Here is a 22,090-nt window from a genome sequence, read left to right as displayed (position 1 = left end):
TCCAGGGTCATGCCAACTGTGCAGCGGCGAGTTCCCTGCCCCCCGCCCCCTGCAGGCACACCCCGACACCCCACAGGCCAGACAAGCCCACTGAAACAATACACATTACGGTCAGCAATCAAACTTTTCTCTCCACGCCGAACAGATGGTTTTTCAATAAAGGACATCTAGAGTTCCGGGGTAACGTAAGCCAGCTATAAGCTCACATCGCACCGTATATTTACATTTACAGCATTTACCAGACGCCCTTATCCAGAGCGACTTACAATCAGTAGTTACAGGGACAGTCCCCCCTGGAGACACTCGGGGATAAGTGTCTTACTCAGGGACACAATGGTAGTAAGTGGGATTTGAACCTGGGTCTTCTGGTTCACAGGCGAGCGTCTTACCCACTAGGCTACTACCCACCGTTTGTGGCGTAAAATAAATATCGGCCCAATAACTGGACCACCCTGCATCAGAATCTCAGCTTTAGGTGTGCGGGACGTACGCAACGCACGTAACGCGTAAATATAAAGCTGATCGCTTGTGAGGAGGAACGGTGGCTCGCGAGGGCGTACGGCGGGCCTGCACGTGTGTGGGCAGCGGGGACGGCGAGGTGGGGTGTGATAGCAGGGCGTAGCTGGAGGGGTGGGTGGGGGAAGGGAGCTCATTACCCAGCCACCTGTTGGCTCACTTTGACGGACAGGCCGAGGTGGTGCTGCATCAGCAGGTCACTGAGAGAGAGAGTGAGGCCGCCAGGCAGCCAGGACATCACACCCAGCAGAAGAAGCCTCTCACAAACAAAAGTTGCCGTTTCGAACGCGGGTGGTTTCGAACGGAGGGACCATCTGTTGCCGAAAGCGTGGGGCGCACGAAATAAATTCGTCTTTCAGTAGTGCAGGGTGATGGTGCGTGTCCACGCCGCGCCGGTGTGCTGCCACGTTGGTCTATAAGGGGACCGTGATGTAACCTCGTTTTTCGGGGATCCCTTTCTGATTAGCACCTGCTTCCCTCCTTCACCCCCCACCCCCCCTTCCTGTCTCTCACAGACACAGCTGACATTTCGCACAGTGTGGCGGCCAGCCTGAGCGCCGCGGTGCTAAGCTACAGATGTCTGAGGTGTCCGTAATGATTCAGAAATACTGATTAGTCACGTCGGTGCGCACTCTGCTTAAGAAACGCAGTCTGGTCGACTGAGAGGCTGGTTGGCGTGGACATTTGCATTGTGGGGGTTTGACATTGTGTTAAGTAGAGGAATGCGTGCTTTAGAGGAATAAAATAAATATTCAAGTGCAGCATAATCTCAGAGGTTAAGACTTCAGAGTGGGATTTTTAGAAACAAGAAGATGGAATGCTGAAAGTGGTTCTGCCCTGTCCTGTATTTAATTTTCCCATTCCCAAATGTGTGGTCTGCCACAGGCCTGGTGCATATTTGTAGAATGAGTGTGCCCCCTACTGGGAATGAGGTGAAACTACAGGAAAAGTAGCACAGTAAATCTTCCTGTATCAGACCATATGCAAAAAAAATGATAATAATCAAACATATTAAATGTATTTTAGACACTGTAATAGTGGAATGAAGACAGCAGTGCATCAATGATGCATGTGATTCTTGAACAGCTAAATTAAACAACATGCTATGTATTTTTATAGATAAATGTGTGCATTTTATGTAGAAAGTTAGATTGATTTGTGCTGAATAGTAACAGGCAGAACAGGTTTCATACATGGCCTTATAGCAGGAAAGCATTTACATTTACAGCATTTATCAAACGTCCTTATCTAGAGCGACTTACAATAAGTAGTTACAGGGACAGTCCCCCCCTGGAGACACTTAAATGTCTTGCTCAGGGACACAATGGTAGTAAGTGGGATTTGAACCTGGGTCTTCTGGCTCATAGGCGAGTGTGTAACCCACTAGGCTACTACCACCCACAGTTCAACATAAATGATTACAGATGAATGCTTCAGCAAATCCCACCTTGTCTTGTTTCATTACATAGAATTCATGTGGAGCAGGGGGCCGAGATTCTGGTCACTCGCTTTCTAAAGGCCCCGGTCACCTTCTGCTATACTCCTCTTTTATCAAATAACTGCTGCTCCTTTAAAGATCTTGACAAACAGGACACTAGGCTTAAAGCAGCCTGCATCTGGCAGGTCTGGGTCTAAAAAGCCTTCCTCTCTTCCAGTTCCCTCCTGACAGACAGAATGGAATAATATGGCATATTTTCACTAATTATAATGTATGTGTACTCCCTATACATTAAATGTAAAAATAACATCAGTGGCACACAAGTTACTAAAAAATATAAATACATTTTGTGTGATCAGACTCAGTTTTTATTAGTTCTGAATTACAGAGCAAAATTGATTGCATCAACAGTAATTACACATTTCCATTGAGAAGTGACTTTAATAGATGACGGTGCACCTGATATTTTTCATCCATGAATTTCCCTGCACTTATAAATAATTTTTTACCGTTTACACATAAAACAAATGTAATAATATATTAAGTGAAACCAGCGGCCATTTCCATCCGTGTGAATAGCGCAATGAGGGACACAATGAGAAAGAACGTCAGTGATGATATTCCGGGGGAGGGGGGCAAAGCATGTCTCCCCTTCTCTGCCCGCTAGTGATATGTAGTGAGACAGATGGATGATTGCCCATGGGCACGTGGAAGGGGGAAAAAGAAATAATAAAAAAAAAAAAGGCGGCTGAGACAGGCGGGTTAACAAATGAGGCCTAATCACATTGCTCAAATATTGTTCCATACAATTAGCAAGACACAATCTGACACAGCCTCGGTAATTTCTCTATGGGTAATATATTATTATTATTATTATTTAGACAGTTATTTGTTTGAGCACTGTCTAATAACCGGGATTAGCGTCAGTCAAGATGCCAGAGCACCGCAGCAGCAACTGTTGGGCGACCTTACAGCTCCTGTGGATTGGCTGCTTTACGTAGCTACAGTGTATGCACACGTCAATGTATTAAATAATAAATTGTTTCTGGGGGGAAAAAAACACCACATATAAATAAGCAGATTAAAAATAACTTTAAAAAGCAATTAAAAGTCATAAATAAGATAAATAACGGGGGGAACGCACAGATAAAAAAAATTTTTTTTAAAAATGTCCTGTGTTGCTGGGTACGGAACAACGGGGCGTGTCGGCGCATTTGTCCAAACTGCGTTTGCACTTACATTTTGTTGTAAAAGCCCCCCAAAAAGTGCCGTTTTGAGTGCAACTGACAAAACGCATGTGAGTAAGTGCCACGTTGGACAACGGCCGAATAAAAGGCATGGAGAAGACACTGTGGAGAAGAGCAGATCACGTCATTAAAAGGAGGTAGAATATTAACTTAAGAAAAAGCTTCTCTCGACTTTAGGGCTCACACCAAAAATAAATAAGAACCACTCGTAAAACTGGGTGGGGTGGGGGTGGGGGGGGGGGGGGGGGGGGGGGGGGGGGGGGGGCGTCCTTTCAGTCCACCTCAGAGTCGGAGTCCAGCTCGGCCATGGCGGAGCTGTACCACTCGGCGCTCTCCTGCTGCTCCTGCGCCGCGGACGGGTCCCCGCCGTCCGCCTCGGCCTCGCCCGGGCGGCGGCCCTGGTGCTTGCGCTTGGTGTGCCGCCGCAGCGTGTTGAGCTCGGCGAAGCGCATGTGGCACAGCGGGCACTGGAAGGGCTTCTCGCCGGTGTGCACCCGCTGGTGCCGCCGCAGCTCGCCCGCCTCGCGGAAGCGCTTGTTGCAGATGGCGCAGACGAAGTTCCTCTGGCCCGTGTGGATGTGCTTGTGCCGCTCCAGGTGGCTGGAGCGCTTGAAGGCCTTGCCGCAGAGCTGGCAGACGTGGGGTTTGCTCTGGGAGTGCGTGATGGAGTGGCGCTCCAGGTCAGACAGGTAGTAGAAGGCCCGGGGACAGTAGCGGCAATACAGGATGCGGCGAGGACAGGACGCCGGTGAAGAGAGGGACAGGTTTTTGGGGTGGTTGGTGGGGAAGATGAGATTGGTCGGAGGAGACAGGGGAGGCGTTGGGGAAGAAGAGGGCAGGAAATGATCGTATTTCGTGGGGTCAGAGTCTGATGCGTCTTCAGATATGGGAATCTGGTCTTCGTCTCGGTCACGATTTGGGGACATTTCTTTGGGAGTGGAGAGATTGGATGTCCTCGTGGGGGATGAAGGAGACCGGGAGGGTTTAGGGGACGAGGATGTAAGTGGAATTGGAGATTGGCTTTCGTCCTTCTCCTCTGTGGGCGGGCTCGCTCTGAGCAGAGCTTCTCTGAAGGACTTGGGTGTCCAGGAGTCAGACGAGACGTTGGTTTTGAGATGTTTAAGAGGACCTGCAGACGTCTCGGGGACGGCGGCAGGCGGCGGGGATGGTGAAACGGAAGCAGCGGCCGACGACGGACCGATGGCTTGACAACACTCGGGCTCAGAAACCGCATTAAGGCCAGCAAGTGGAGAATTCGGGGACACAGCCGGAGACCCCGCACGAGGCAAATTCGAGGTGGAGGGGAGCGCAGCGGGCATGCTGTCGATGACGGTCTGGGCAGGGGACAGGACGAGGACCACCGGGGGCGGCTGCGAGTTCTGGGCCAGGGCGAGAGGAAGGGACAGACTCACTAGGCCGCCATTCACCCCCCCTGTAGACGAAGACGACTGGAGCTGAGCGGAGGGCAGGAGGAGGATGTTTGACGTGCCGCTGGCCACGATCTGGATGGACTGTGAAGGCAGACCAGGTAAGGCGGGCAAGAGAGACAGATCGGGGCCTGGACCTGGATTAGAAACCGTGTCGGGTGTCTCGCTCACAGGAACTGGACCAGAAGACAAAATGTCTGGGTTGGGCAGTGAACTTTGGTCAGATTCAGGTCCCACTGGTAAAGACTCGGGCGAGCGCCTGTCTTCCTTCACGTAGTCCAACGTGAGGCCTGGCTCTTCAGCGGGACCTTCTGAACTCACCTGTGGGACTTTGACGCCATCCGCCGTGAGCGTGTACGGAATTCCTTGGTCATCGATGAGCAGCACGTCCTCGGGACTCGTGTCGCTGAGGGGGGAATGAATGGCGGAGAGGAAAGGCTGCTGCTGCCGAAAGGCTTTCGACCCGCTCAGGCAGTCCTCCTCCTCCACCTCCTGCTCATTCCTTTCATCTTCTATTTCGTCAACTTCCATTAGCAATGAGCTTTCGTATCCAGTGTCCTCTAACGCCGTCCTTTCACATTTCCTTTCCTTGTCTCGTCTCTTTTTGGGCAAGCTCAGGTCCAGAGCCTCTACGGCATCTCCAACCATTGCTTGGCCGGCGCTCTCCCATGTCATTTCGTATTGATAGGTTTGTCCGAACATTCTCTCAGTGCACAAGCCTCCGCTCACGTTCATGTTCTTATGCAACTCGTGGCCGCTTGTTGTGATAGTTCGATCAAACACCAAAGCCATCTTTTCCTCCTCGTCCTTCACACGCATGGCAAGGCTCACGTTAAAGAGCTTACTGTCACTCAGAGACTTCTGAACCATGTTGGTTTGGTTTTGCGCCGTCAGTCCTGGCACAATCTTTGGTAAGTCTTTAAGAGAATCTTCCCAAACATCGATGCCTTTGGCCGTATTTTCGTGGTTGCCAGATATTACAGTTTTGAGGTCCGTTTTGGGGATTAATAATGTGCTATCTGAGATGTTGCACCGTGTGCCGATGGGGTCGATCACATAGCTCTTGTCAATAACGTCTGACCAGTGCCCTGCTTCTTCTTCGACCTTTAAACCCATCTTAGAGACCGGGGACGGCGCACCCACCGAGATGTCGCTGCACACCTTCTCAACTTCTTTGGATGCGAATGTTTCCGGCTGGATGAAATCAGAGGAGTTTATTTCTTTGGTTAAGCTGACAGCAGTGTTGTCAATTTCCTGTCGTCCTGACCAACCTGCCATTCCCTCTCCATCACAGGAGAGCTCCTCTGATTCGCTGTTAGTGGAAAGTGCTGATTTGTTACTTTGAGGCTGAAGTAGGCCGGCAGGTACTAGTGTTCCCTTCGAAATATCCTGTGTGCATTCTCGGAGTCCAGCAGGCCTTGCCATCTCCTCCTCTTCTACCGCAGCATTAATGTGGTGGGGTCGGACCACAGCTCCTCATGTACCACTGTACAGAACGGCTGCTGTATGAGTTCCCATCCTCACACATCTTCAAAAGTTGCTGGAAAATAAGAAACGTGTCGTTATGTATTGTTATAATGCTTTATGGTCATTAAGGAACAACACGAATTCAACAACACTAAAATTCACTCATAATTATGCATACAGTATAAAGAGGTGAGAACCAAAACATCATGCATTAGATTACATTTTTAGTTTTAAACATGGAAAAATCCAAATGCATCTATTAGGTGCTGGCATTTCAATCCATTTCAGATATCCTGATCTATACAGGTTAATGTGGTTATGAATTCTGGAGCTTTCATCTGACATATCTGGGTGATCAGTCTAACGGCGTAATGCCTCCCACAATCACAAACCTACAGGCCCGCTTTAAGGGGAAATGATCCTTTTGGTCCATTTCCCAAAGTGTCCTGAGCGAGAAGTAAACCAAAGTTCACAGATTCGAGGTACAGTGTGCAATAAAATGGCTTTCAGCTGCAGCCTAAACAGGAGGCCAGGAGTCTCCCGCGTTAATACTAGTGTTCACAGCTTTTATCAGTTACAGTGCAGTGAAGTTATTCTTCTTAATATCTTCTGTGCAGTGCAGTGTCCTCGCTTGCTGTGTGTTTGACTGGGGTGTTAACAGTGCAATAATAATTGGTATTTATTATTGCGGTACTTGGAAAGATAAATGTCTCAAATATCGGCATGTTTAAACAGTAACAGGTCAAAATAAGGAGGGTCCCTTAAACAAAGACTGTGAGCACAGTGTGGTTCAACGCTAACAAGGTCACACAAGAGACACAAAAACTCTACATTCCCACAATATGGGTGGTCAAAAATACCCTTAATACTATAAAAAAAACATAGCCTGGCCCAATTTCTTTGCATTAACTGGCAGATAAATACATATATCAGTGCTGCCATAAACATAACTATCAAATCATTATACATACAATGTTGTCATTGTACAATAAACGTTGTCATAAACTGTAATAATTAAGACGGCCACGCGTTCACACCAGGAAAGGATTCAAATAAATTTGCATTCGGACACCACTTAAACGCTGAATCCCTGCTGTAGGCTGACTGGTCGGCGGAATATTATCATTTTTACATCATTAACAGCTTAATCCTCTGCTTTTAACCAATCGCAGGTCCCACTCAGCTTTAAGGTAGAGTAGTGGTTCACAGGCCAGTTCTTCCCCCTAGTAACGACAACAACCAGACATTTCATCATCAAACCAAAACTAGTTATACTGCGATTTTCTTTTTTTTTTTTTCAAAGTTTAAATTAATGATGCAGCTGAACCCACATCCACTGAGACGTTAGATTCTGTACTAGTGTGACAGGCTTTAAACGCTTCTTTTGATCAGCGCAACTGTTAGTTTGATAAAATAATTGGTTTTCTAATAGTGAAGGAAGCCTTTAAAGTGACAGGCGTTATTTAACAAGCACAGCGCGAACTAGAACTCAAGTGTAATGTAACAGTTGCTGATGAAGTTCCTCTTTACGTGTATGCAGATGTCATCATCATCATCATCATCATCGTGAACAGACATTTCCAGCTACAACATGTGTAAGGACGGGTACGGACCACCAACTTTTCAACGGTTGTGTATCTTAATGTTAGAAATATAATGATGTTCTTTGTGATGGACAAATTGTCAGATTCGTTTAAATTAGCTCGCGTCGCTCGTGGATGGAAACACGTCACCGACGTGGTTTTGACACTCGATTCACCACGTGTCGGTTTTCGTTCTAAAAACGCGTCGCGTCGCGTCGCGGCGGCGGGTTCGAGCGGCCGCCCATCCCACTCGGCGCTTCCTACTCACTGCCACGGACGCGGCCCGGGGTCCGAAAGTTCGAGAACGGCCGCGCGCTGACGCGGACGGCGACACGGCCGGACGCCATTACGCCGAGTCGGAGGTCCGAGGCGACACATCCCCCATGTTCCCCGACGTCCGTCCACCTCTCTCCCTCTCCACCTCCCTCTCCCTCTCGGACCCGAGGCTGCTTTAGGCGCGCAGCGCTCGGGCAGCGGCCGCCTCCCCTAACGTGGTCGCCGCGAGCGCTGCACTCGGACCTTCAACCGGCCATTTTATGTGCAGCCTACCGAGGGTCCGAGCCGGCGAGCCTTCCCGAACTCGTTACGACGCGTCGCGGCGCCGAGCCGGGCCGGGCCGCACGTGACAGCGAGCGGCGCGTCTGTCGCCGGCCGCCATGGCGCCTCGCGTCGGTTCCCGAATCGAACCCGAAACTGCTTACTCTCCACGGGAGCGCGTCCCCCCGCGCAGGCTCCGGCGCACCCGACCCTCGGTCACTTCCGGAAGACCAAATATGAGCGCGGCGGTGGCGGTGGCGGCGGCGGCGGCGGTGCCGCACTGTTCTGCGTCCGACGGGGACACACGCCGCGTCCGTCCGGTCAAGAAAAATCACACACAAGCACCACAGACAGACTCGCCTTCTTCTTTTTTTTACTCTTTCATTTGTTGCAAGCTAACTTTGCTAACACGTCACGGGAATGGACAAGATTTTAAAATGAAAATATGCATTCGACAGTCAAATATTAATAACAACTGGCATAACGCTTCGAATGTGTGTCAGTTGCTATTTGAGCACCAACATATAAACGACAGTTAACAAAAAAAAAAAAGTAAATAATGCAGAATTCGTTGGTGACAACTACGTCAGACAGACAACAAAAACATTCCGCTTCATCCACACATCAGTAGCTGATGTTTCATCATTACAAATGATTCACTCAGCCGATAGACAGGTCACAGGTCAGCAAGGTCAGCGGGGGAACACGCTTCCAGTTCTGAAACGAGCCGATGGGGGTAAAATTTGTACTGCAACCAGGTTGGCTCTAAAAAAAAAAAACACAATAAAGCGCATGTTTACATCAATGTGAAAGTGAAGTGATTGTCATTGTGATACACAGTACAGCACACGGTGACACAACGGAACGTGTCCTCTTGCTTTTAACCCTCACCCTTGGTGAGCAGTGGGCAGCCGTGACAGGCGCCGGGGGAGCAGTGTGGCATCTCAATGGCACCTTGGCAGATCGGGATTCGAACCGCCGACCTTCTGATTACGGGGCGCTTCCTTAACCGCTAGGCCCCCACTGCCCCCAATGTATTAACATAGTGGAGTTTCACATAACCATCACATGCCATTTCAAATGAAAGATGTTAAAACATGTCGCAGTTCTCATTAATTACAGGTAACCTTTGTTGTAACGATGTAACGGCCGTCATGGAGGCGCCACGTCGAACCTGTTAGAGACCAGCACAATCCGGACTCACCGAGGAAGCATGAAGGCGCATTCAGCTGCCCGTCGAAGCAAGATGCGCTTGCTGTGTAGCTGCAGTGCTTGTATGGGTGTTTGCAGTAAAATGTCACGCTTGTCCCGTGTTGGACGACCCCATCCGTCAGGTCATACGGCCACTGTTTCACCCCGTCAATTGTGACCCTGCTTCTCTGAGTTGGAACCGGGCAGCGTGCTGTGACCAGAAACAGATTTATGTTGACACGTGTTGCTTAGGTAAATTTAAGTGAAAGTGAAGTGATTGTCATTGTGAAAACACTGCAGCACAGCACACGGTGACACACAACAAAATGTGTCCTCTGCTTTTAACCATCACCCTTGGTGAGCAGTGGGCAGGCATGACAGGCGCCCGGGGAGCAGTGTGTGGGGACGGTGCTTTGCTCAGTGGCAGGATTCGAACCGGTAACCGGGTCCGTTTGCTTACCCGCTAGGCCACCTCTGCCCCCACTTCCCTAAATGGGTGGATTTTTGCAACGCGCCCTCACCTCGACAATACGGAACACCACTCCAAGAGCCATTTGGCAGGCAGGTGACACGGTTCGGCCCATCCAGCGTGAACGTCTTCTTGCACAGGTAATAGATGGTGTCGCCCACATCATACACGTTCCTCTGAATAGCCACCAAGTAGCCCTGTGCCACCTCTCCTGGGTGGGGACAAAACACTCCTACAGGAGAACACACGTGTTATTTTTGTACAGCCGCTCACGGTGGTGTAGCTTGAGGTTGCAGGTGTCACTTGAAGGAGAGTTAAATCGCAGAATGCCACCAGAAGGTGGCAGTAGTGCACCAACGATGAGATAAGGCCGTGGTGTTCAGGACAGACCTGTGTCTGAGGTCTGGACCATGGGAAGATCAAGAAGAGTAACCCTCGTCCAAAAAGTATATATATAATTAAACAGACGTTTGGCCAAAGGGGGGCAGTAAAATATACAGTAATAATGGCCAGCTTCCCCTCCTCCACACATAACTCACACACACACACACACACACACACACACACCACTTTATTCACCTACACTCAGCCGCCACCAGAGCATCTCTCACCCTGCTCTTTCATGCCGTCTGTATGGTACGTTTCTCACACGTATACTCCTGCAAACAATCCCTCCACTTTCACAGCAAAGCGTCTTCTGCCGCGCGCAAGTGACACAGATGAGCACACACTTACGCTGACAGATGGGATGAGGGTAGTGCCAGGTCTGGTTCAAATGACAGAAATTCTCACTGTTTCCAACCAACACATCTCTGCTTGTTAGAGAGAGAGAGAGAGAGAGAGAGAGAGGAAGAGTGTGATGGCAGGAGCAACTTGAAATGAGCACAAGTGCTTCACGTAAAAGACACAAGTGTGTGTGTGTGTGTGTGTGTGTGTGCGAGGGAGAGTGTACATATCCTGTACTCCTGTTGCTGAGTAGAATGTGCAATAAAAAAAAACATGGGGTTGACTCAGAATATTTGGACTAGCGAATGGCGTTGGACCAAAGCCCGATCAGAAATAGTCACAAGGAGCGACAAAATGTGGGGAAAAGGAACGCATCTGTGAAAGAAGGATCTTCCAGCTCGATGGTGCCATAGTACCACGAACTACAGTTTAACTAGGGATGAAAATGTTGAATTTAAAAACGAAGCCAATTCTTCACCTGACAGACGCACTGAAGGCTGCGACCAAATTCCTTTTCTCGTTCTTTCACTCACCCTGGTGGGCAGCTGTAATGGATGAAGTAGCCCACCTCAGGGTCTTCCTCCACTACCACCAGGCTGACGTTCACGTCAGGCAGTCTGCATGGCAGCGTGGGGGCAGCATCGACAGCAGCCGCAGGACCAGGTGGTGCGGACGTTTCTCGAGAGGGGAGAGCGAGAGGTTTCAATGATTCATCAAACGCCATGTACACAAACCCGCCATGGTGGAAGTGGAGAGGGGGACCATGCTGGTCTGAGGTGGTTTGCATTTCCATTCTGAGACTCTGTTCATTGTGTTTCTAAAGTGGGTGAGGCTCAACCTCTTCGGTCTGAGGCCATGTGCATACTCCTGTGGCCATATTAGAAGCAACTGTGATAAAAAAAAAAAAATAATAATAATAATACTGTAACATTCAGTGTGGTGTTTCCGGGCATTGGGGAGGATAACAGCAGGGAGCCAGCGCAGGCTGGAACATGCAATACAGTACAGAGTGTTCTTAAATAGCATCGGCACATTTATGTGATGTTTGAGTCAGAGTCGTTTTTCACAGCAGTGTCTGAGCGGTCAGTTCTAGAATATGTACATGTGAGAGTGTGAGTGAGAGAGAGAGAGAGAGAGAGATACTTCTTAATTTCACTGAGGATGGAAAATCATCTTTGCTTCAAAGTGGAAATTAATTGAAAGCATAGGAACAGCTGACACATGCATTTAAAAGTGTGTGTGTGTGTGTGTGTGTGTGTGTTCGGCTCCTGCTGAAAATGCCCTGACAGGACGGCGCTGCCCTCTCACTCTCAGTTGAACCTTTCAGTGTAATTCCTGGTTACACACGGGCTCTTTTCAATCTGCAGGTAAAGCACTGCTCTGCCTGACCGTTTGAGTAAGTTTGTGTCAGTTTGTGTCAGGGAAGAGTTGTTCAGTCTCACTTTATTATTGACTAAGCTAATAACACATTTACATTGTCTTTCTAATATATTAATACATATTCCAATATGTTCTAATATATATGTACTGCATGTCCCTGATCTATCTCTCTCTCTATCTATCTATCTATCTATCTATCACTTGCTCGTTCTCTTTTTAGGAGAGCGTGATCTGGAGGGGTTTGAATGCATCACCACCCACCGACTGCTGCAGGATATGAGTTAGTACAGTACGAGCCACTCATCTTCACACTGAATGCTTTGCCAGGGCGAATTGAATTTTTTTTATTTTTATGTTATTTTTATGGTCAGTAAGAAAACAGCAGTGAAAAATTCCCATGCATGTACCGATTAATGTGAAACACTAATGTACTGTAGGTGCTGACAAAATGGGAGATAATAATGACTGCATGTTTATGCCTGACCCATAAAAAGACAACCGATATGAAAACGTGTGTGTGTATATGAGTGTGTGTGCGTGTGTGTGTGTGTGTGTGTGTGTGTGTGTGGGAAAAGAAAATTAAATAAGTACAAACTAAATAAGTGGAAATGGCCAGACACCGGATGAGATTCAACTCACCTGTGCAGACTGGATCATCCCCACTCCACTGGCGGTCACCTTGGCAACGGCGAATGGTGACATCCAGGCCGTTGGACATGGCGTATCCCAGGTGACATCGGACCTCCAGAAGTGCAGAGAAGGATGGCGTGGGTGAGAGTAGGTGGGCTTCAGAGTTGCCTCCCAATTTTGCCGGCCAGGGGCAGGTACGGCCTACAAGAGAGAGCAAGAGGTCTGGGAGGAGACAGGAAGGCCCGCACAACCACCTCGCTAAAACAGTTCTAGTTTATGCACTTTTGCATAGAGCGCCAGTATACAGGCAGTGCTTACTTGTCACCACACAGCTGAGACCACACTGGCCATCACACAGGCATTGGCGTTTGCCACCACAGTCCTTGTCTTCCTTGCAGTTTCGGGGACAGCTCCGTTGCCCCTCATTACCCAGAATCCTCTCCGGGCACTCCTCTGTTGCGACACATGCGATTGTGGACAGAAGTGTGTGAGTGTGCATCAGTCTGCATCGGTCACTAAAATACTCAGGGTCAGGCATGTGTATTTCAATTCTTTCTTTCTTTCTTTATAATAATTCTTTTCTGCTCAAAGATTTCCAAAATATGTCTTTTTCCTTGCACTGACTAATTCCAATTCTATACAAAGAGACTCTAGATTCAGCCTGACCAAGCACATTAAGCATATGATTTGCATAAAATGCTTAAAAACCACTAAACAATTCTGTAAAACAACTTGTTGTGGGCATGCCGTCAGAGCATTTCAATGAAATGTTCAATTTTCTGTTCATGTTAACACCCCATTCAAGATAGACGCAGATAACTTGTATATTTAAGAGCACAATGATATTTAATGTTTTTCTGTACCAGCAAAATTGGTTCAGAATTGCATGCTTGGTAACCACTCACATGTCAGCGCACCACACACAAAGCAACGGCGGTGAAGACACCCGCGGCCGAGTAGAGCCCACCTGGCTCCCTCATAGCACCAAATGCTGAGGCGTGTGACTCACCTGCCACCAGGAGAGCGATGGAGCTGCCGAGGGCCCACACAGAGAGAAAGAGGAGAAGAGAGCGGCCCATCCTCCTGCACCGGTCACTGGAGACGTTATGAAAGAGGCAGCGGTGAAGAAGAGGAGGATATTGAGTCAGGTCGGGGGGGGGGCGAGCCGAATAACACATCTGGTTCATATTGAGTGTTTCCAAGTCGGGTAAAATTCCACTGAAAAAAGACCTTTCACCCATTTCTCTGTGAGCGCCGTCAGCCTTAACAAACAAAGCCGACACAACAAACAGCAAAACACACACTCACACTCAGACACACACACACACACACACACACAGACACAAAGCATCCAGTAACACCAGCTCAAAAACAAACAGACACCCCTCCCCATAGTTACAGGCAATGTCCAAATCAATCTGGCTAAATAAGGGCCGGAATTGTTAGCCTACTGCATATCAGGGCTTTGGCTTTCCAGAACGTTCCCACAAACCACAGCCAGTCAATAATGCCAATAAGTCGTTCGGCGCGATGAGTGAGGGGTTCCTGACACCTTTACGTTTTAAAAGTGGTTTTTCACTTCAAGCGAGGGACTGCTGCACCGGCCTGCAACTCTGCTCGTACTCTGGAGAGCTATACGTGCCGATACCACCTGCTTGATCACCCGATGTTTAATATACCGCGTCATAAGCGCATTACGAGAACTCAAGAAAACCCACACATTCAGAGGAAATAAGAACAATAGTTTATTTTGTGTTCTCAGAAAGCCAGTATACATTCCCCAGCATTCCTTGAGTCTAGGAAAAGTGGTCGTCACTGACGCAGTCGGGAAGTTGCAGATTAGAGATCACAATACAAAATGTGCAATACCATCCATTTGGAGGGAAAAGGACAGGATCAACATTACCCACAATCCAGTTGAGGCATATTGCCACCTAAAGGAAGTTAGGCCGCAAACAACAAAAGGAAAAAGTGTGAACATAAGAGTCAGATGAGCGGAGATCACAAAAATCACGTAGGATCCGTCTCAGTCCGTTTCTAGCGGAAGGTCCATGTTGCACACAACTTGTGTCAAAGGGTCTGAAGGTTTTTTGAGTCTTAAATATATTTCACAGAATACAGAAATCCGCAGGGGCTTCTTGAGGGCAGGACCATGGACTGGCATAAAAATCGATACAATCTGAAAATGGCATGAATCTGAGGCCCTGGGGAAGCTTTGTATTCAATCATAATGAGGAGCATGTGAGAAACCATGAACAAAGCAAGTCTCTGAATCGTAAGAACAACAGCAATAAAATTATCTGCATCAATAACAATGACATTAAAGTCTTAGAAAGTACTTAAAAACTGATCAGAGGAAATAAGATGTACAGGCCGAAGTGGAACCGTCACATTCGTTGTTTTTTTTTCTAGGGCGAATGAAGAGCAATGACTGCTGGCAGTGCATGGCTGGCACCACGTCCTTCTCGAGTTTTTACCTTAGTCAGGAACGTGAATGGCTGAAACTAAAATGGAAATGTGCTCTACAAAGCGATAACTAAACCCACCAATGTGTTAAGATTTCCCCCGGGAAAACACACACATACACTATACATATACATAAATAATTCCTAATATATTACAGCAAGAACTGAATGATGCTTCAGGGTACTCTGAATAAAAGTGTATATTTGTGCACGTTGGTGAAGAGTTATGTGCGAGAGTTTTTGATTATGTGCTGCCATTAAGATCCTCAAAATGGCCGGGTGTGAACCATACGACATGCAGAAAGGGCTGGACGGGCCTGTTGTATCCCGGCAACTAAGCAATAAAGTACAGGAGAGAATAACAGTCTGAGACCTTGAGACCGAGCTGCAGCCTGGGTAAAAGTGCAGGACAGAGAGACAGAAAGAGAATAAAACATAAATGCCCATTCGTGTCCCATTCGACGTCAGGCTCTACTCTATTCTCTCTCAGCACTGACGGAATTCAAATAAAAGCTCAAAGTGAGTATTCCATTACACCACATAACAGCCATTCCTATAAGTGTGTGTGCGTGTGTATGTATATGTATAATTATAGAATTTATTGATTTTAAACCAAGACACCTCCTGTTGTACAGTTCATTCTGACCTGATTTAATGATGCTCTTCCTGTTTCACTCCCTGCTTCTCAGAGCTCGCTAAAAAAAAAAAAACTGTTGCTAAACCTTTATTTCATTCTGTTACAACCAGATTTTTAAAATCCATATCCACATCTCCTTTGCAACCATCTTTCATAGAAAACATACAAAAAATTATTTGAAAAATTATTTCCGTCCCCTATCTTGGATTACTATCATATAAAAATATACAGTTCTCTCCAATATGAAAATCCAATTTCCGGTAATTCACTAAGATCATACTCCAGAAAACAGAAAAGTGCATTTATTTCTTTTTCTCTTCTTTTGTCCTCCTTGCAAAGGGACGATACTCTGTCTGTGTCTGCCGCCTTCCGCAGTCATTTTTCATTCTGCTCCTCCATCACTGCTCCGTCCACACAAGTGTTTCGTGTTTTGTTTTTTTTGCCTCCTCTTCTCTCAACAGATTCGCTCGAGAGCTTCGCGACTCCGTCCTCTTCTTCACTACTCCCCGTGTTGACTCTCGTATTTGCTGAGGATGTTCCGGCAGCGGCCGAGCTCCTTGCGTATATCAGCGACTTCCTGCCGCAGGGCGGCATTCTCACGCTCCAGGAATGCAGCACGGACCGAGATCTGGTTCTCTTTCAGGCGGCGGGCATCACGAGAGCGCTTGGCTGCTTCGTTATTCTTACAGCGCCGACTCCAATACTTATCATCCTAAAACACAGCATTACAGAAGAAATTGATATATTTATTAACATATAAAGATATAGTTTACAGGATATAAAGAACGTTGTCTATACTTCTGTCTATAAAAATATCCTTATTTCCAAGTTTCAGAACATAATTTAATAATCCATATATTGTTACTTATTCTGCATTGTCTTGCACATAGGTGGTCCTTCTCGCCACTGCTTTAATCACTGCAGTCAGTAAGTCCCTGTTTTTGACACCACGGGTTCTAGACCTTACAGCAACATCTGATAAACATACACCTTTGCGTCTACTCTAAGTGTAGATAGAAATGGAATGTACCACGAGATGATTACCAGATAAATAGTACAGGGTAGATAATGCTGATCCACCCTGACCCACCCATATGGATAACGAGTGAATATTAGAAATGTGATTTTAGATCATTAGAATTAGAGCATCTCTGGGGTCCTCACCTTCAGGTCTTCCGGAACCAGCGTCTTGCGAGCCTTCTTAATCATTGGCTGTGGCTTAAGATCATCCTCTGTGAAGCGGTGCTTCCGTGGGTCAAACGCTTCTTGACCCGGAATACTGGACAGAGCCAGGTCGGCAGGGTCAGGGTCAAAGTTCGCCATGAGGTCATTTACATTTGTTGGGGGCAAAGTGGGTAGGGGGGAATGGATGGGCTCCATGGGATTTGATTGAGAGCCTGGAATAAAAGAAAAAAAAAATCAAGAAAGTTTCAATATTTCAATATTGTTTGAATAACAGTTATAACTTATTTATTAATTACATTTGCAGACTGCAAATTTGCCACATAAACACACCCATATCTATCCTTTGCAGACCAATACATCCCAATATTCAGTGAAATGTCACAGCTGGTGATGCAAATAGAAAAAACTGTCCACATCTCATTAAACAACGCTCAAAGACTGAAAGTGGGTGTGTCTTATTAGATCTCCCCAAGTCACCATGATTTGCCAGCTTACTTCACCCGGAATGGGTAGAAAGAACAGACCCCCAACCAAGTCAACCTCAAGCTTCCACATGACGATGCCTCAATTATCTGTTCACTTCCATGTCTAATCAATGTCGCCGAATTCTTCACTCTGTCTGTCCCAGCCCCATCACACACAGAACACATGATTCTTCTTAGTTCGGCCCTACTCCCATAACTTAGTTATCCTCACCCACACTCGTCGCTAGTAAATTCCATCTCTGCCACCCTGAGCTGTACATTTTCCACAGAATCACAGATCTCCTGCCCTTGATCACATATTTATCCCTTCTCCGAACCTGAAATCTAGAACCCGTTTTCTCTGCTCTTCAGTCGTCACTGAGGAAATCCTATCCAGCACCAGTCCACAGCTCAGTTCAGACTTGTGGAAGGCCTTCTTCTGTGGCTTAGAAGCACTCAACCCAGACACAAAAACCAAGTCATAGTCAGAGCACACACAGGACTCCCTGTGTCACTTGTGTCACCAGCCTCTGCTACTTCACATTTCTAAATACTGTCCTGAATATTCGGTCGAAGCCACGTTTCTGTGCTGGACAGGCCTGTAATGCGCTATTCGCGCCACTAGGGGTCATCAGTCGGAAAAGAAATTGCATTATTATGGAAAAATAAAAAAAAACTGCAGACGCCAGTGATGCTTTAGACAAACGCAAAAAAAATATGATTATCCTCCTCAGCGCAATGTACTAAATTTAGTGGTTATAGGGCGCCCACGAGTCATGCCAAAATTTGTGGTTAAACCGACAGACCACGAGCGTCACTAAATCTCCAGCTACAGCAAAATGCGCCTGTAGGTGGCGTGGTCGAAGAGGGAAACACTGGGGCAACACCACGATCCCACCGTGTCGTCTGCAGCAGTGACTCAGCAAAAAACAAAGCCTTTCAGCGTCTTGTGTACGATGCATACAAACAGTTTTACATGCAATGCATCAGTTTCCACATCCAGAGCAAATATGACATTCTGATCAAGTCACCAAAAAGAAAAAAAAAAAAAAAATTCTTATCCACAAGGAGCTGACATAACGGTTAAAAAGGCAAATCAGCACGGTGACTTCCGTTTAAAATAGCAGGTGGATTCCGCCAAACAATCGTTTCATCAAAATGTTCAGAATCTCCTCCGCCACGTTTTTTTTTTTTTTTAGCTCGCCTCCCTCCCCACACACTCCTCCCACTCACGCCCCGCCCATCCCCTCACTCCTGTGCCTCCCACTCTTGTGCCTCCCTCCCTCGCCCCATGCGCAGCAGTCTCGTTCCCTGCACGTGAGCGCCCACATGCACATGGCCCAAGCGTGTGAGAAGGGAAGTGATTTAAAGACACGAGAACACAAACACCCTCCACGCCGTGCGTGTCCACGTCTCGCTTTCACTTTGCACTCCCCGCTCCCTCCCAGCCTTTTACAGTACGCCGAGACTACAAATTCCTCTATCAAGCAACAATGACACTCTACTGAATCCTTTGTGCGACGTGATACGCGCCATTAGCCCTGTTCTCAATTTCAATTTGTCACCATGCAACGAATACGCAAAATAAGACTGAAGACTACTGAATACTACACATTTTTACTTATTGTTGGTGACCAACAGGCACGGTGACAACGTCTGCATTGATCCCCGATTGTGATCTCTGGCTGAGAATTTGCCTGTACATCTGCATGCCATTTTTACATAGATACTGTCGGCGTCGGTATTGTTATAACAAGTGGAATCGCGTTGCATTTTACTGCGGTGCAGTGTTTCCCAGTCCGGGTTCTGATCCACAATTCCCACAATTCTCCGGGAGCACAAGTGCGAAACAATTCTGACGAATATCGTGGTGTTTCTGCTGCAGGAACAAGCGACAAAAAGGAACTACTGTCCCCATTGTGTCAACCCTCCAATTGAAGTGAACTCACCATGCAAGCAGTCGGGAGCTCCCATCATGCTTTGTGGCATCTGCATGTCAAGGCCCAGCATCGTGGGCGACGAGGACGCAGAGGCCGACGACATTGAGGATGAAGACGAGGAGGAGGAAGAGCAGGGCAGCGGGGAGGTGGATGGGCACTGCGAGCTCTGGTTGGGCACGGCCGACTGGGGGCTCTGGGGGGGCACCTGGGCCGCGCTGGAGCAGCCGGCGGCGGGGTGCATGCTGCCCATGCCGTTCTCCATCAGAAACTCCTCCAGGTCCATGTACTGCAGCTGGAAGAGGCCGCCGTCCACCGGCAGCGTCCGCTCCCACAGGAGAGGGCCGGGGAAGTTGCCGTTGGAGTAGCTGCCGTCGGTGCCGGCGGAGCTGCTGCCGCTGCTGCTGCTGCTGCTGCTGCTGCGCCCGGAGCGACTCGAGTCGTCAACCAAGTCCAAACTTCTGTCTTTGTCTGCGAGGACAGTAGACCAGACGTTAACGTCCCCGAATTTGCCTAAATCAACCGCAACTGCAGCGTACGGCGTACGAATCTCACGCAAATTCACAATCATCTGGCGGATCTCCTCCGAGCAGAAGCACAACCACTTGGCGTTCCAAAATAAATAAATCATGTCATTACCCTTCACACCTTCACAAACCCCATGAGGAAGAGCAAAAAAAAAAGTTCACCTGAAATGAAGTATTAAACGTGACTTATTATCTCATCTATATTATTATGTCTGGGCGCTAACTTCGCTCTGATTTTGTCAACCTTGAGTTCAAGCGTTCTTACGGTGACCCCAAAACTGTGAAAATGTGCTAAATGGGCAGGTTTATATCACAGACACTGAAGAATAATACAGTCACAATGCACAGCCAAAAACCGGCACGTTCATTTCGGCATATACCACGATGAGCAAACGTAATCGCAAAGTCCCCTTTGCGCACAAATCTCATCCCTCCTCATATTCCTGAGTAAGGAGATTGACAGACAGTCTGGCTTAATGATTTTCCACCCCATAAGCTGCTGAGCTTTGATCCTTACAGGTAAATACTGGCCGAAAGAAATCGGCGAAATTCATCAAACAGGATTAGGGCAGGACGGAAGACCGGTTCAGGTGTGGTGGGTGACCTTACACGATGGAATGGAACGGGAATGTATTCATTTGCACATTTGGCTGAAACCACAAGTATTCCACCAGCAAAGTTTCCCACCTTGCCAAGAAGGGCGTGGCCAGTGCTTGGTTGACCTGGTTAGACCTCTCAGCTGATTCACCAGAGACCAAACCACCTGTTTGATTCCCATGATGCACAGGCCTCCTCTATACTACACCGTATCAAAAATATAAATACATAAATAAATAATAATAATAATAATAAAATATGACATTTAAAACCAAGTGCTGTGGAGTTCATTCTAATGACTGGTTTTAAATAATGAGAAATAATAAGAACCCCACTTAAACTGCCAGCGACCTGACAACTCACCGATGTTGCTGTCGTCTTCCTAATAATTCATCATTCATAAATGTGAATACACAGTTGTCATCAGCTGACGCAGTACAGTGGAAATGCTCACCTTTCATTTCACAGCAGTCTTTAGCGCGCTGGTCGCTTTTCATGGGAATCTGCAGGAGGGATCGCAGGTTGGCTACAGAGTTCAAGTGGTCGCTACCAAAGGAGCATCCGGACTGGCTGCCACTTCCGAACAGGGGGCTGGCGCCGGTGTGGGGGAAGTCGGGAGGAAGGTGCTGGGCGAGCGGTCTGGACATCACCCGCCGACGGCTGCCTCTGGCTGCTGGGATCGGGGCGTCGAGCTGAGGTGACAGATGTCGGCGCTGCTTAATGAACAGAAGTCGATCAGTCACGTGGAGCGGGAGCCGCCGTGCTCTCCGCCGTCAAAACACGTCAACGTAAGCTAACCATCATTCGAGCAAGGAAAACGCTGCACTGCATTTGCCAAGATCCCATAAACCAAAAGGAAAAACGCACTATTACCTTAATCCTACGCAAAGTTTCCAGTGAATAAGCTAATGAGCCTCATTCCACAAAGAACGTTCCAGTTGGAAAAAAGAGAATAACATTCCAGCAAGTTTTGCATCTAGCAATGCAACTGCATAATTCCTCTTCGCGGATCCAACTTAACAACGACGAACGAAACCGCGACCGATCGATAACTGAGTGAGGAAAGAAACGGAAACGAAAAAAAAACACGTCTACCGAAACAAAGTTACGGATCGCAAAGGGAAACAATGTCCTCCAAATATGACAGATGAAAACAAATGTCAAAACAGAGTAGTCGAGGCGGCTGCGGCAGCGCGGTGTGATTGGTCGGGGGATCGACTTGTTTTTTTTTTTTTTTTATTCTCCTCCTTCTTCTTCTTTATTCCCATCCCGTCACTCCATCCCTCCTCCTCCTCCCCTCCCTCGTTCCTCTCACGGCTCGCGCCTGAGCCGCGGCTCAGCTGGAACGAACACGGGCCGCTCACGTGACGTCACGCGCGCCTCCGGCGGCGGATCCCGCGCCCGTCAATATTCATGAGGCGCCCCCCCCCCCCGAGCCGAGCACGCGACTGCCGGCGTGCACGCGCGCCGCCTTACCCGGCGGGACGCGGCGCGCTCACGTTCGGCCCGGGTCCGCGACCGCGGCCGGGGCGAGTTCGCAAGGTCTTTTTTTTACCCCCCCACCGCGCCGCCGACAGGCCGCAGGCTTCCCGCGAACTGGCCGCGCGTGACAAGCGCCGGTAATCCGCGGAAAACGTGACGCGCCCGTCGATTCTCGGCCGGCGGGA

At 48.1% G+C, this 22,090-nt stretch overlaps 3 protein-coding genes across 8 annotated transcripts; all 3 read right to left on the bottom strand.

Moving 5' to 3' along the window:
* Positions 1–2,299: 2,299 nt before the first annotated feature.
* On the bottom strand, positions 2,300–8,511 carry LOC114790780 (C2H2 finger domain transcription factor crzA). Of its 6 annotated transcripts, none has more exons than XM_028981109.1 (2): positions 8,380–8,511; positions 2,300–6,168 (listed from the first exon to the last, which is right to left on the bottom strand). In XM_028981109.1, exon 2 carries the CDS (start codon positions 6,051–6,053, stop codon positions 3,474–3,476), a length of 2,580 nt encoding a protein of 859 aa, XP_028836942.1. In that variant the 5' UTR covers positions 6,054–6,168; positions 8,380–8,511; the 3' UTR covers positions 2,300–3,473. The 6 variants fall into 6 exon arrangements, with proteins under 6 accessions (XP_028836942.1, XP_028836941.1, XP_028836940.1 ...); XM_028981108.1 differs by lacking the exon at positions 8,380–8,511 and adding an exon at positions 8,228–8,371 and having other exon boundaries at positions 2,300–7,318; XM_028981107.1 differs by lacking the exon at positions 8,380–8,511 and adding an exon at positions 8,228–8,371.
* A 68-nt stretch (positions 8,512–8,579) lies between these two features.
* ntd5 (ntl-dependent gene 5) lies at positions 8,580–13,798 on the bottom strand. Its single transcript, XM_028979228.1, has 8 exons — positions 13,621–13,798; positions 12,930–13,064; positions 12,621–12,812; positions 11,135–11,279; positions 10,611–10,687; positions 9,928–10,107; positions 9,420–9,617; positions 8,580–8,980 (listed from the first exon to the last, which is right to left on the bottom strand). The coding sequence occupies exons 1-8, from the start codon at positions 13,796–13,798 to the stop codon at positions 8,892–8,894; spliced, it is 1,194 nt and encodes a 397-aa protein (XP_028835061.1). The 3' UTR covers positions 8,580–8,891.
* A 545-nt stretch (positions 13,799–14,343) lies between these two features.
* On the bottom strand, positions 14,344–21,778 carry dbpb (D site albumin promoter binding protein b). Its single transcript, XM_028981148.1, has 5 exons — positions 21,297–21,778; positions 20,878–21,136; positions 19,312–19,770; positions 16,878–17,110; positions 14,344–16,425 (listed from the first exon to the last, which is right to left on the bottom strand). The coding sequence occupies exons 2-5, from the start codon at positions 21,068–21,070 to the stop codon at positions 16,213–16,215; spliced, it is 1,098 nt and encodes a 365-aa protein (XP_028836981.1). The 5' UTR covers positions 21,071–21,136; positions 21,297–21,778; the 3' UTR covers positions 14,344–16,212.
* Between the last annotated feature and the right edge of the window lie 312 nt (positions 21,779–22,090).

This window comes from Denticeps clupeoides, chromosome 5 (genome assembly GCF_900700375.1).
Source record: "Denticeps clupeoides chromosome 5, fDenClu1.1, whole genome shotgun sequence".
NCBI lineage: Eukaryota > Metazoa > Chordata > Actinopteri > Clupeiformes > Denticipitidae > Denticeps > Denticeps clupeoides.
This window is presented reverse-complemented; position numbering and strand designations above follow the sequence as displayed.

What these genes read in the sequence shown, in the direction of transcription:
- LOC114790780 (XM_028981109.1), bottom strand. Translation starts at nt 6,053, where the DNA reads ATGGCAAGGCCTGCTGGACTCCGAGAATGCACACAGGATATTTCGAAG.
- ntd5 (XM_028979228.1), bottom strand. Translation starts at nt 13,798, where the DNA reads ATGAACCAGATGTGTTATTCGGCTCGCCCCCCCCCCGACCTGACTCAA. An exon ending in TCTCAGCTGTGTGGTGACAA is followed by an intron (nt 12,813 to 12,929) that starts GTAAGCACTGCC and finishes TCTCTCTTGTAG; the next exon opens with GCCGTACCTGCCCCTGGCCG. An exon ending in TGGTGTTCCGTATTGTCGAG is followed by an intron (nt 9,618 to 9,927) that starts GTGAGGGCGCGT and finishes TTCTGGTCACAG; the next exon opens with CACGCTGCCCGGTTCCAACT.
- dbpb (XM_028981148.1), bottom strand. Translation starts at nt 21,070, where the DNA reads ATGTCCAGACCGCTCGCCCAGCACCTTCCTCCCGACTTCCCCCACACC. An exon ending in AGACTGCTGTGAAATGAAAG is followed by an intron (nt 19,771 to 20,877) that starts GTGAGCATTTCC and finishes CTGTCCTCGCAG; the next exon opens with ACAAAGACAGAAGTTTGGAC. An exon ending in TGGTTCCGGAAGACCTGAAG is followed by an intron (nt 16,426 to 16,877) that starts GTGAGGACCCCA and finishes GCTGTGTTTTAG; the next exon opens with GATGATAAGTATTGGAGTCG.